We start from the raw sequence: 13,751 nt of genomic DNA, 5'->3' as shown, positions 1-13,751 counted from the left end.
CGTTTTCAGACAGATTAAAAACTATACAATAAAATCGAAACGTGGGAAACCCTTCACGTTGTTCGAACCTTCAACGATCTACTCAGAAACCGGTAAAGAGCTACCGGTGGCTGGCGCGCTGCCACGTGTCGGAGACCCCTCCTCTACACGTTATCACGCGATTTCATCATTTACCTTCTTGATCTTTTTAATATCGGGGTCCTCCTCCTCCTCCTGGTTGCTCTGGCAAGGCCGCATCCTCTCCTTGGTTTTGTTGAGCACTACAATCTGCCACGACAACAGGCTCCGTGTGAGTTTGCAGGCACGGAAGAGGATCAAATATTCATCACAGCACTTTAGAGGTTCAGAGAAAAACGAATATATCTCGTTGCACGACGAGGAGGAAGGAGGTCTGGGAACCACCGGGGCCCCCCGCCGCGCTTTCATTTAAGAGAAGTGTTTTCGCGTCACGCCAGCAGCATTTGCATGCTTTGATCTGCATGTGCTCCATCTGAGGGCCTGCGCACATGCGTGCGTGCGGCGGTATGTGCATTTATGTATGCATGCGCACGCAGATGTGGCTGCGCTCGTGCACACCTCAGTTTTGAGCCTCTCGATCTCCGTGTCCTGGTCCTCCAGCTGAGTGCGAAGCTGATTGGCTGCGATCTTCTCGGTCTCCATGATCTGCACCAGGTGGATGTACTTCTGCATCAGGATCTCCCGCTCGATGATGATGTCAGAGTAGCTGAGCGGGGTTAAAGGGAAGAAGAGAGGGGGGAGGGAGGAGATGATTTAACGGGCGCAGAGGGCTTCGTGCGAGCGTCGACGCGAGTCGACGCGTTCGCACCTGCAGAAGAGCGTTCGCTAAACCGAGACGGGTGGTTTCAGGGGAGGGGTGCGTCGGGTTTTTCTGTCTGAGTTTTACAGATAAAAATAGCAGAGACGGCCGCACAGAGGCAGAGCGGAGAGGAATAGAGGTCGAGTGGCGAGATCAAGTCTGTGATGTAACCAGTGTAGCAATACAACACCAGAGTGACCCAAATGTGAACCGCTGCGAGCAGAACATCCACATACACACACACGCGCGCACACACACACACACACACACACACACACACACACACACACACACACGTTAAACAAATGTGGAATAACACAGCGGTTGTGTCGAATGTGCAGCAGCATAAAGAAAAAGCAGCAAACAGTCTGAAGCATCTGAATTCACGAGGAGATTTAAGGACACTGCATGACGAAGATAAAATGAATGAATGAAAAAAAAAATGTTTACGAATCAGACTCGGCCAAGAAATTCATTTCTAAATGATACACAGGAGTAGAGGTGTGCCGTAGTACGGGTATAATATTTATATTTATGAACTGATCAACGTTACCTGGCCTGCTGGATGCTCTCCACCCACTCGTTGCGGTCCGACTCTTCTTCCGTCCGCAGCTCCAGAGGTTTCTGTCCGTCGTGGCCAAAAATGATCAGGAAGTAGTGCTGAGGGAGAGAAAGCGGCCACAAAACGATCAAAACGCTCGTTAGAAGCGTGTCGCGGTTGGATAAACATGTTGACGTGAGGTCGGAAAGGAAACGCGAGCGACGATATTTTTTTTTTTTTAACGAGGTGGAGGCTGCTAAATTTCAGTTCTTCTGTACTCAACTGATGCCCAAATCGCGACTGAAATGTTACATTTGCATGAAATATAATGAAGAAAAAAAAGTCATTATTTCACTCCCAGCAGTTTGTGAGTTTTATTTACTCGTTCGCTGAGTTTTTTTTTTTTTTTTTTTTAAACTGCTTAAACAACAAACTGATCAGAGTATTTTCTTCTTAAAAGGGAACAAAATGACTGAATCCTCCACTGGGCTGCGGCCGAGCAGCGACGGGGGGGGGCCGCGAGGCTTCTTACTGTTGGCATGGTAACGAAGAGCTCCCTCTCCCACATTTTAATACATCAATCATAGTTTTACAAATGTCAACATCTGGCTTTTTTTTTTTTTTTTCTCCAACTTGTCATTTTTGAGCCGAAGCGCTTGAAACGTTGAGTTTCATGCACGTTTGCCTTCGTTAGCAGCTGTAGGAAAAAAGCAACACGTTGACTGAAGCGATTGTTGACGAGCGGTAAGGAAATAAATACCGCTCAGGAAACAAGTCCAATTAATGGCAGATAGAAAAATACCGCAGGGAGAATATTACAGTTTGATAAATGGGAACTAAAGTTTCAATTAACTGCATGATATTCCAGGACTCGGCTCCATCCTTTGACTTTCCATGTCTGGAATAGACTTTAAATAATTCCATGATATTCCAAAAGTTCCAGGAACCCTGTGTTCAATATATAGTGATTTATTATGCGTGTGCGTATGTGTGTGTGTGTGTGTGTGTATAATTTCATTGACATGAATTGAGCTCTGGCCATCTGCACAAATCTTCAACAGAGTCATGAAAACATAATCCTGACCCGTTAGTTGTGTAATATTACTTCTTCTATCTTCTCGATTTATTGCTTCGTATACTTCAGGATGTTAATACCCCCCTCGCTTTGGGAAACTCTCTGTATGCTCGGTAGTTCAGAAGCAGACAAACGAAAATAATTGCTAGCTGCAGCCCGGCGGACCGTCTAGACTCGGCTGCATGTCCAGACCTCTTGTTCCCACGCCGAGCTTTTTAACAGAATAATATATCCGAGGATATTTTTCTTTCCACGTTTCGGCCCTCAAGACAAACTCGGAGCAATTAAGTCAGCCGCCGCTGCACGTACGTGAACACTCGAAACGAAACCCGTGCTGCGATTTGCCGCGATATAAATAAATTAAAAAGGTAGAATAGCCTTCGCATTTCTAAAATAACCAAAATGATCTGCCTTCTTTTACTTTTCAATTCATGCATCCCAAACAAAAAAAAAAGGAATGAGTCGTGGGTCAGAAATTACGTAATATCTGGCTGAACTGTAATCTGGGTCACCGAAGACAACAGAGAGGAAAGTAAGATTTCTAAATTTATGTCTGCTAGACAGACGACAGATTCCAGCATCCAGATATCAAAAGGTATAAGTCTGGGCTGACGCTGCTGATTACAAGCCGTCACTTCTAACTAACCATTCAAATATTGTAACATGACAGTAAGACAGAAACAGATGTCTGCGTCACAAACCTCACACATGTCGGTCAATAAAAGATTAAAGTTGCAGCAGTGCAGACGGGACAAAGCAACTATTTCCACCAACTTTATCAATTTTCCTCCTTTCACAGGGAGGAAAAGGTTTAAACGCAGTAACCGAGTCGATACTACTGTTTTATCTTGTTTTTTTAGGAGCCAGAAGTGACCATATTTGGACGAGCGGGGGCGCTCCGCCACTATGGGACACTATGCCCCGCCCACCTAGAGCGGAAACCAAAACACGCCTTTTTGAGGCCTAATATATTATTAATGATGGATTATTTTCAGATAAACTGCCAGCAAAACTAATAAGAAGGAGTGACTTCATCTAATGACACCATAATGACTTGTGGGAAACATTTGTTGACTTTGTATTTAATGAGAGAAGTTGAATGGGAGTCTATGGAGCCGGAGGCTTTTGGTAACCGACCCCTAGTGGCCTTCGGTGGTATTGCACTTTCAGGCACTTCCGCATCGGCTACGTCCAACTAATGACCCAGAATGGAAGAGACCCGATACAACTTTTTATTTTACGCAAAATTACAGTTCTGTTGTTATATTATTCTTTTATACCTATAACAAACTAAACTCCTGTATTGTTTTAAAGAAAAGAAAGATGCTGTAATATTCAGGCTCAACGGGGATCTAGAATCATACATCCTCAACATGTATTCTCTATATGTGCCTCCCTACTCGAGGGTCACTGGGACATTTTTATCACGGTATACATCATTTAGAAAAAGTACAACTGCGCACATGTTAATCTTCTGAACATGCGAACGTTTGATTTCCATGAGTTTATGCATGCATGAATTCATAACGCCTTTAAATCACAGTGACAATATCATGTCTTCAACCAATTTCCAGTTTCATGTTTTATTAACAGATTTAAAAGTGCACCGACTGAACCACGACAGCTGCACGACTGAGAATGAACCCGCCATCAAGAATTCAACCCTCAACCCCGGAGTGTCGTCCTCGACCCGAACTTCCGGCTAAACTCTAACAAACAGCTATAACATCCGTAACAAGACACAACAAAAGTCTGTAGAGCATTTGGTTTCTGAATGAGCCAAAGTTGCATTCTATAAAAAAAATTTAAAAAAAAAATTTAATCCATGTTAAGAAAAAGAAAGTTACATCACACAGTAGGGTCCAAATCATGAGTTTGCGTGCAGTTCAGATGGGGAGAGTGTAAGCCAGGTTGTTTTCTGTTGCTACCAAATACAAGATTTGTCTGAAATTAAGATCAAACATTTCTAAAATGATGCACCATTAAACCAAATATATAACATCTCATACAAATTCACTGTTGTCAAATGCCCCTGTAAGATATGAAGTCTAATGCCAATGGACAAAAAGCACCAAAAAAAGACTTTTTACATAATAAAACAGAAAGTAAAAGAGCAAAACGGACAGATGTCCTTTAAATACAATTACAGCTGCAAAAAGCAACAGAAGATTTGTCGGAAACTATTTTGATAATCAAATAATCTGTTTCTGGGGAAAATCATTTTATAATTTTTTGTATTTGCATGAAATATTTGGGGATTTTTGACTGTCAGTCAGACAAAACAAGACCTCTAAAAGTGCCACCTTGGGATGCGGTAAGTTATAAAAAATAATCTTAGGATGTACTTTATCAACCCCACAAGAACAATATTTGCATTGTTACAGCAGCAGCAGGATATAATTGAAGGTAGGTATGTAACACAGTTATAAAGAATACTGACGTCAATGTTTGTACACGAGGCGTATTATTAGTAAATTCAAGCAAAGGATACAAATAATGGATGAAATAAACTGGGTTAAAAAAAGAAAATTATATAAGATTTGCACATTTTTTAATAATAAAAACAAAAGGGAGGTGCAGCCCAGTAAATAACTTTAATCGTGAATAGAAAAGTTATGTAAATAATATCTAAATGTAGTGTTTTTGTAGATTTTGCGACGGATGAAGCAAATAAAAAGTGAGCTCCATATTTATGCTTGTTCATTTTTACATTATGTGACTCCACACACACACACAGAGCGAGAGCGAGAGAGAGAGAGAGAGAGAGAGAGACGCCCTGTGTAGTAATGATGTAACCATAAGCGGGTGAGAGACACTTGCTAGCTAGCCTGTGCCGGACCAGAGAGGCTTAAGGGCTTGTTTGTGTGTGTGTGTGTGTGTGTGTGTGTGTGTGTGTGTGTGCGTGTGTTTGGGGAGGGGTTTACATAACCATCAAGGCTTGTACAGCTCCTTGCATTGCTAATGCGGCTTCCCCGGCCACAAGCCCACTTTAAGCCCGAGGATAACAATGAGAGAGACGGACAGACAGGCAGACAGACAAACAGACAGGCAAGCAGACAGACAGGCAGACAGACAGGCAGACAGGGAGGCAGACAGACAGACAGCTTTAAGCTTCCTCGCCCTGCACCCGGCCGGCATCACTACGTCCAGTCACCCGAATCACTTTAGCAGTCCGCCGTGCACCAAATATGAGAGCTCCTGCTCGCAGCCGGCTCACAGCGTCAGTCACAACACAACCTGAACGCCGCTGCATCTCTGTTTTACAAATACTTAATCTGTTTTTCATTATATGAAACCAACGATTATTTTCATTAATGAATAACCATCTTTATCTATAATATGACAATAAATGATGAAAAATTGCACTGGTGCACCAAATGTGTATGAATCCAAGTCTTCATTTGTGAACGGTTTATAAAGATTTACGCGTTCAGTAGGAAACGATGAGCTTCTGCTGAGTAAACAGGTTTTATGGATGTCAGAAAGCATCGAGAAACTAACACTTGGTTGGTTCTGGTCTTCTTGTGGCATTTGTTGACAGTAATTAAAACGCAGCTTTACCCTAAAAGGTCACAGACACAGGTGCCCTTTAGGACAAGGCTGACATTTAGTTCAATGCAAGTCCACCTCAGATGACCAGAAACAGATAGAGACGGCGGCTGTGTGTCGTATCCAACCACTCTATAACCTTCCGAATATTATTTCATGCAAAGCATAACATGTTTTTTTAAAAAAGGCACAAAAATTATTTTGTTAAAAACAAAAGATTTCAACATTTTATAATTATCTGTACACATCATTTAGTGATTCAGGCCAGGACATGTTTCTAGTAAAGTTCTCATCCTGTAAAGTTTATATTATGTTCAGGACTTGGAGATCTCCTGCCGCTTGACTGAGCTTTGATACGTAGTTTTACTTTTCTCAGATAAAGGTTTAATGTGCGGCACAGTCCATGTTGCATCGGTCATGTGCTTTAAAGTGCAGTACCACTGATGGCCACTGGGGGCTGAGTCCAAAAAAAACTCCGTCTCCAATCGACTCTATTCAAAAAACATCAACTTCTCCCCTGAAATACAAAGTTAGTAAATGTTTTCCACAAGTTATCATGGTGTCATTTGATAAGTTCAGTGTTCTGGTGGTCTTTCTGGAAATAACTTCAGCATTCATTAGATATTAGGCCTCAAAAAGCGGCGTGGTGGGGCTGAGGGTGGGGGACAAAAGACGACTGGCTGATATGGCTTCAAACCAGCCGTGTTCCAGTATCCATACTAACATACTATTTGGTAGAAGATGTAGTATGTCCCAATACATAGCATGTTAAATGTAGTATGCCAAAAGAACCAGGATGTTCCACTCGCGGGAGATACGTCACATCGACATAGCCGCAGAGAGAGTTGGTGACGCTGGGTTGGTGCATCTGTTTGATTGACAGGCCTGTGGTACAGTCAGGTTGTCGGTATACTCCGCTCCACCGCCGGCTCCTCCCCATCTGATGTAAATATGGTCACTTCTCGCTCCAAAAAACAAAAACAAGATGGCAACGACCAAAATGGCAGACTGGAGGTTTCGAAACAGCAGCTCACAAACCAATGACTTTTTCTAAAAACGGTTTCGACAAGAGCGGGCGCCCCGTCTGGAATGAAACCGGACGAGACAAGAGATTGTTTACTTTTAAAACTTTTTAGCCAGAACCATGACGTTTTCCTCACCAAAGTGCATTTCTCGGCATCAACCAAACCACAAAGGATTTTAGAACACAAGCAACCAAACATCCTGCAGAAGTTCATATTTTTCAACCAATGACGAACTGAAATCACTGTGAATGCGTTTAATGTTTGTACTAATCTCCAAGTAACTTGATCTGCAGCTCGACGAAATCGAAATCACAGACAAGACGGGTACGCAGACGCACTCTCAGTACAGTAAAAGGTAGGCTACAAATAGCGCAGGCACCAGCGGTGTGTAGTCGAGCCCGTGTGCGAGGTGCTTTTGTGTTGACTTGGTATTCAGACAGTGACTGCAGGCAAAAGGACCAGCAAGGATGCTATTCTTAGTCAAGCACAGCAGCATCCCGGAGCAGCGCCACATGTTTGGTACAAACTCACAAACACAGACAGTATCACGAGCTCGGAGCAAAAAAAACGCAGAATAAAAACGGACGATTTTCACAAACGTTTTAACGCGAATTAACAAAATGAGTTAGTTTTATAAAAAAAAAAAAAAAAAATTAAAAAAATCAAACATTAAACCCTCCCGTCTAATTTTTCTATCTCTGCGTTCCTGCCATATCTTACTTGCTGTACATAAGCCACTTCAACTATCAACCCTCATCACCATGGAAACACATCACTCAGGTGGTCCATGGGTAAGTAGCCTATACTGGGCAGCAACATTAGCATAAAGCCACAGTGGGCAGGAGAGAAGAAAAGAAAAAGTTAATTGACCTGCAGCTCGTTCTACTCCGGCAGAAACACTTTTACTGAATCAATATTTTCAAATTGACAGCAGATCGGGTGACTGAGGGTGACATGAAAAGGAGTCGCTCACCGTAATGAACTCACAGGTGTGCACGGCATTTTTGCCTCTTTCAGCGCATTGTTTTGGTTTTACATCCCACAACTTTTACTGTTTTGGTTCAGTCTCAAGGCTCTCATTGACCTTCAGCAGCGAGTAGTTTTAATAATAAAATTGCAGACTCTGTATTCAACTCTAAATGACGGACAAATTCCAGAGACGAGCTGGTGAACTCAGCAGCTAATAAACCAGATGTTTTTTTAAGGAGGTGGTGGAGACCAAAAATGGAGCGAAAACACTAAAATTATGATAATATTCCTCCTGTGTCTGCAAAAATTCAACTGTTTGCAGTTGCCATACCAACTTTATTATGTGACATTATGTCAATGCAGTGTTTACGACTCATTCTGCTGACACCGAATGGCCATTCAAATAAATTATTGCAGGTTTTAAAGTGACGTCTGACAATCAAATGCCGTAATTTAACTTCCAATTTACAAAAAAAACCGCTGAAGTCATCGGTGTATTAAGGAGAACTGGGTCGTATTGAAAATATGAATAATATATGAGACTATTGTTCCATTTTTTTTTTATTTTTTTTTTACTAACACCTGGTTGTAATGCACTACTCCCGCCAGAAGGTGGCGGAAATGCACCTAAAAGCTGTTTGCCAGCTGTGGTTAAACAACGTAAGGAGAACAGCAACAACTCTCCACGGGAACCTTTGAATTGTTCCGGTTTCACTTCATTGATAACAGTCTTGGTGACTGTAGATCTCAGGGATTATTTTGGATAGATTCAAATCAATTTTCACAGATCATCATTTGTAAATAATAAGAAGGAAAACGGTGATTTGCGAGCAGTTTATTCCTCGGGAGCTACACAACGACCGGATTTGCACGACGCACGTAAACACACAAGAACGATTGGAAACCAATCCTTCAATTGGCTACCTGAGCTTTCAGCCTGGCTTAAACGTTTCCAGTTCATTAGGCCGGAATCACAGCAGTGAATTTTGTTCTGACTCACTGTTGTTCACATGAATTTGGACTAATCCAGTTAAAGGGGATGTTACAAACACGGTGTTCCCAGGGCAAACAGCAGTCTAGCTGGGGGCCTGTTGAATTTTTTTTTTTTTAAATCATGGCTTCTGTAGATGCATATGGTTTTTATGGTATTTCCGCTTGGAGATTAGTTACATTACTTATTTAATGAGTCCACTCCGACATCTAAGACACCAAAAGTACAACTGCAGCAGCGAAACATCTGTCAGACAATGTAACATTTCTTAATTAATATAATAATACAGGGCCAACACAGTGTTAGTTTCCTCTGTCCAGTTCTGCAGACAACACCGGACACAGAAAAGATTCGTCTCCTAAAACCCAACTGACTTTTTTTTTTTTTTTTTTTTCTAAATCAGCCAAACAAGGACTCGTAAGATCAACATGAAATTGACCATCTCGTCTTTTTCCAGACAAGCCACTATTGCTGAAAACGGGAAGTAAAGAGCAATGGCATTCCAGAAAGTGTTCATTAAATCATCTGTTGACCTGCCATCCATGTGTGAAATGTCTGACCTAAAAGTATATTTAGATAAATGAAAGTGGGACCAATTCTTTGCCTTGTATACTTCTTTTTTTTTTTTTTTTTTTTTTTTTGCCCTGCCTTGGGGGTTGTGAGAGCTGCATGCTCCTCATTAAGAAGCCTTCAGGCGCTACTCAGGGTGGAGAAATGTCCACCGACTTTTAATCATTTAGCCGTTTGTCCATTCATAGATAATCGTGCTAAAAAGATGCCACAACTGATCATCCATCAAAGATAATAATGTAAAAGATAAAGCTAAATGTCGTTAAGATTTGGACTGACTTTACAGTTCACTTAAATTTTCTTTTTTTTTTCTCTTTTTTTTTTGGGCGGGGGGGGGGGGGGGGGGTTATCATATTAAAACAAAAAAATTTGAATTTACCAAAAAGTATCAGGTCTCTTAGGAAGTTATGGGTAATTATTGGGCGAGTTCGTTGCAATACAGCAATTTACGTAGCTTTCTTGCATGCTAACATTTTTATAGAAGCCATAATAACCCGTTATGCCATTATTATTTTAGATAAAGAGAACGACGTCGTACATATTAGCTTAACTTAAGACGCAACTGAACTGCCGGCTTTCCATCCAGAACATGTTTATATCTGGTAGACGCAGAGAGAGTTGGTGACGCTAATGCTCCGCCCACAAAAGGAAGAAGAAGAAGAAGAAGCGTTCCAAACCGCATCCTTTTCCGTTTTCCTGCAAATGTTATGCAACGAAAATATGAGCAAGAGGGTCAAAGTTCGAGTCAGCATTTTTTATGATGAAGCAAATATGTCCCATTTGCATCCATACAACAGTACGTTCTATTTAATAGGGGCGGGACGTGAATTTCAAATATTCTAAAATTTTAAACGATTAGTATGTACGACTTTTGTTCTTCCTTATGTACTGTTTTGTTTTTTTTACCGGTGCCTGGTTGTAATACGTTACTCCTGTCAGAATATATTTGAATAGTACTTTTGCTTGAATTGCCCATGCATACTTTTTAACCGTAGCTGCAGTACGTATTAAAAGTAAAAATAATTAGTATGTGATTTGGAGCGCGCAGCAGATTTCGATAAGCAAAAAATTGCCGGCTAATTTCTGTGTTTAATTTTCAGTCAGACTGAAAACAAACGTTTAAAATGAGGTTTTGGGAACGTCTTCCTGACGTGCAACTCCTCGTTTCCTCAAATCTCTACAACCGAGTTACAAAGTGCCAAGATAACAACTTTGTTTGGAGTTTGATTGCCTCGTTTCCCTTAAAATACGATCATTTCGGGAGTCTTTGCGCCGATTCTGGCACGTTTGAGAGCAGCGGGTGAGCAGATCAGTTGTTTTCCCTCACTGTGAACGAACTCTTAACTTGCCGCCTCTTTTAGCTTCTATAAAAAGAGCATGCGAGTCGCAGGTAGAAAGCGAGTCACGTCCAACGGGGGGGTGACGGATTACCTGCGAACCGACGACAAGATTAACCGATATAATCCAGCAAAAAAAAAAAAAAAACGTCAAATAAACGGCAACTGCAGCAAAAAAAAAAAACGTTTAAGAAAAAAAAAAAAAAAGTTTATAAAGTAATAAACTGTATTATGCCAGCTGCTGCTGATGGGATGAAGCATCTTCACACCCTGCAGCAGCAAAAAAAAAAAAAAAAAAAACAACAATCAAGAATATGGGTCATTTAAAATTAGCTTTCAGATCAAATACTAAGAACTCTGTTTACAATTATTTTGCTGATAATGTGAAGCTCTTTGTGCCTGCCTCATTATTCTCTACAAAGGATGTATTGTTGTCCATACTTTACAGAGTCTGGCATATGACAGCTGTCGTATGTGTAAGCACTGCTGGAGCTCACGGCAACAACGCCCCGTCACTTTCTCTTTCCAAGTGAGGAAATAAAATGTTCACAGTTTTCTTGATCCAGTTGAAATTCATTTACATTTTTTAAGTACTTAAAGATCCAGTCACGTCTAAAGTTGATGTCATACAATACAAGAGAGCCGCTCGAAACAAAACGGAAAGGTCATCGTTGAAGTTGTATTCATTGATTCACAACGTCAACTTGAAGCCATGTTTTGATCCGCTCCCGTTTGCCCTGTTAAAAAGTTTCTGCGTTGTGCACCAATACCAACTTCCTGTATCCGTTTCAAGTTAAAAGCGCTTTCGGTAAACAGGAAAAACGTCACATCTTGACGTGGCTGTTAATGTGAAACATTTGCACAAACGTGTCGTGACTGAAATTGGACGATCACATTTAGATGAGAAATCCACAACAACCGATGAAATTAGCGTGATTTATATTTGTTTTAATTTTGTTTAACTTTGTTAAAGTTATAAAAAAATAAAATAAAAAATAAAATCTCGGCTACACTGCTTGTAAATTTGGCACCAACAACGGTTTACGCAACCTTAGAAATGAGTCACAACTTAACGTTACAGGTGCGCTCCGGTGCCGGTGAAAAATAAATACGACTTTCATGACGCGACCGTGCTACGGAGAAGGTTTGATAAGTTTAGACACACAAAAAAAAAAGATTATTATTTGTTTTTTTTAGGTTTAAGTTACGGCCAAAAGACATATGTGTGGATCCAAACGGCCGCCTCTATTTATTCTCCATTTTCCAAACCCAACATAAAGGGCTTAGTGGACGCACCGCTTTGCAACACTTTCACACTACCGTCTCATTTCCAGAGTCGCCTTCACCTAAAAAAAAAAAAAAAAAAAAAAAAGGATGTTCTGAAGTTCAGCTCAGCTTCCTCCTCTCACTTCTTACCGTTTCAGTCCAACAATCTGCAGCGCAACATAAATGTGCAAATAGTCTTCTTGGAACCTCCCGCCCTCGCTGATTGCAATGATTTTACAAATTCGTTAGAATTGTTATCATCTGTATAAAAACATCAACTGAATTATTCACATTTACGGAGCTATAGAGATGAAGAATAAGGCACCAAAACAAACCACTTTAAATGTGAATAGACCGTATTATAGTCTTGTTTCTTCTATTGTTTTACTGTATTTATGTGGATAAACACTGAAAGAATATTTATTAACTGCTCTGTAATACTTACATCTTTAATGTCATGTAACATTTAATTATTTTGTAGTATTTTGAGGGATCATGAAGGTTTTGTTTTATTATAAGCAAGCTAGCAATTTTTTTTTTAAATTTTGGATTCATGGTTGGTTTACAGTTTTTATTAATTGGGTGCAAAAAGTAAACAATAAGTCAGACTAATGGTTCAGTTTGTTGAAAATAAGGATATTATGCATGCGGGGTAATGGCAGTATAAAGGGGCTAAAGAAAGACAAAAGTAAAAGCGTTTAATGTGGGAAAAATGGCTCTTTTTTTTTTCTTTTTTTTTTTAGCTTCTCAAATATGAGAATTTGTGCTTTTCTGTCTTTTCCTGATGGTAAACTGAATTTTTTTTTTTGGCACAAATGTAAATAATAGTTGCTTGTTATTAAGTGAAAACCTTATTATTTCTCAGATTTAAAAAGCAGCCTGCATCCTTGAACTACAATCTGGCTAAACTTCCCTCCGCTGCCCCTCAGCCAGCTCAGTACACTTACAGCGGGACGCACCTGCTGTTTCTCCATGGGCTCCTTGCTGATGGAGGACACCTTGGGTGCCGGTGCCCTCTCGCACGTGCATCCCTCCAGCAGGTATATCCCGGAGGGCCTCGCGCTCTGGTCGTTCTCGAAGTAGAAGAGCACGTTCTGGTACAGGGCGAAGTACTTCTCGGCCCAGCGACTGTTTTCCGGGGTCTTCTTGCTCAGGAAGCCGCGCTTGGCGCCCTCTTTACGCGCGACCACGGACAGGTACAGCGCGTGGCCCTCATTGTACCGCACGCTCTTCTGCATTTTTCTGCTCACGCGGAGGATTTGTCTTTACGTTAACTTCAAACAGTGACCCGAGGCATCACATCGCATCGCGCGCCCCCCCCCACCCCGCCCCCCTCCGCGTCGTTATTTTTTTTTTTTTTTTAGCGGATGGATACCAAAGAGAAAGCGGTTAATGTCTCCGTCTGCAGGAAAAGGTAATCCAGGCTTACCGTGGTATAAAAAGTTGGAGCGTCCGCGGCGCAGCGCACATCGCTCTCACCGGCTCGCCAGATTGGGGCTTTGCTGCGGGCTCTCCTGACAGGGCTTGAACCGCTGAAAGCTGCAAACACTTCACGGTGTTTCCACGCTGCAAAGTTTGGCGAGAAGTTACCGGACGAGCGTTTTTTTTTTT

General features: G+C 41.3%; 1 protein-coding gene across 4 annotated transcripts in view; it reads right to left on the bottom strand.

Annotated features, from left to right (window-relative positions):
* rasgrf2a (Ras protein-specific guanine nucleotide-releasing factor 2a) overlaps positions 1-13,447 on the bottom strand; it is a 33,019-nt gene extending 19,572 nt beyond the window's left edge. For 3 of the 4 annotated variants that reach the window (XM_069166036.1, XM_069166044.1, XM_069166029.1), the window contains exons 1-4: positions 13,100-13,447; positions 1,371-1,477; positions 577-724; positions 175-267 (exon numbers count right to left, since the gene is read on the bottom strand). In XM_069166036.1, the coding sequence (XP_069022137.1) occupies positions 175-267; positions 577-724; positions 1,371-1,477; positions 13,100-13,378 (627 nt within the window). In that variant the 5' untranslated portion in view covers positions 13,379-13,447. Of the gene's footprint in view, positions 1-174; positions 268-576; positions 725-1,370; positions 1,478-13,087 lie in introns of all 4 variants that reach the window. The other variant, XM_069166021.1, reaches the window with a different exon arrangement.
* Positions 13,448-13,751: the final 304 nt, after the last annotated feature.

Source organism: Embiotoca jacksoni, unplaced genomic scaffold (genome assembly GCF_022577435.1).
Source record: "Embiotoca jacksoni isolate LCO1_2020_lvr unplaced genomic scaffold, fEmbJac1.0.p SCAF_10, whole genome shotgun sequence".
In the NCBI taxonomy this organism is placed as follows: domain Eukaryota; kingdom Metazoa; phylum Chordata; class Actinopteri; family Embiotocidae; genus Embiotoca; species Embiotoca jacksoni.
The sequence above is the reverse complement of the archived record's forward strand: the minus strand, read 5'-3'. Positions and strand labels throughout refer to the sequence as shown.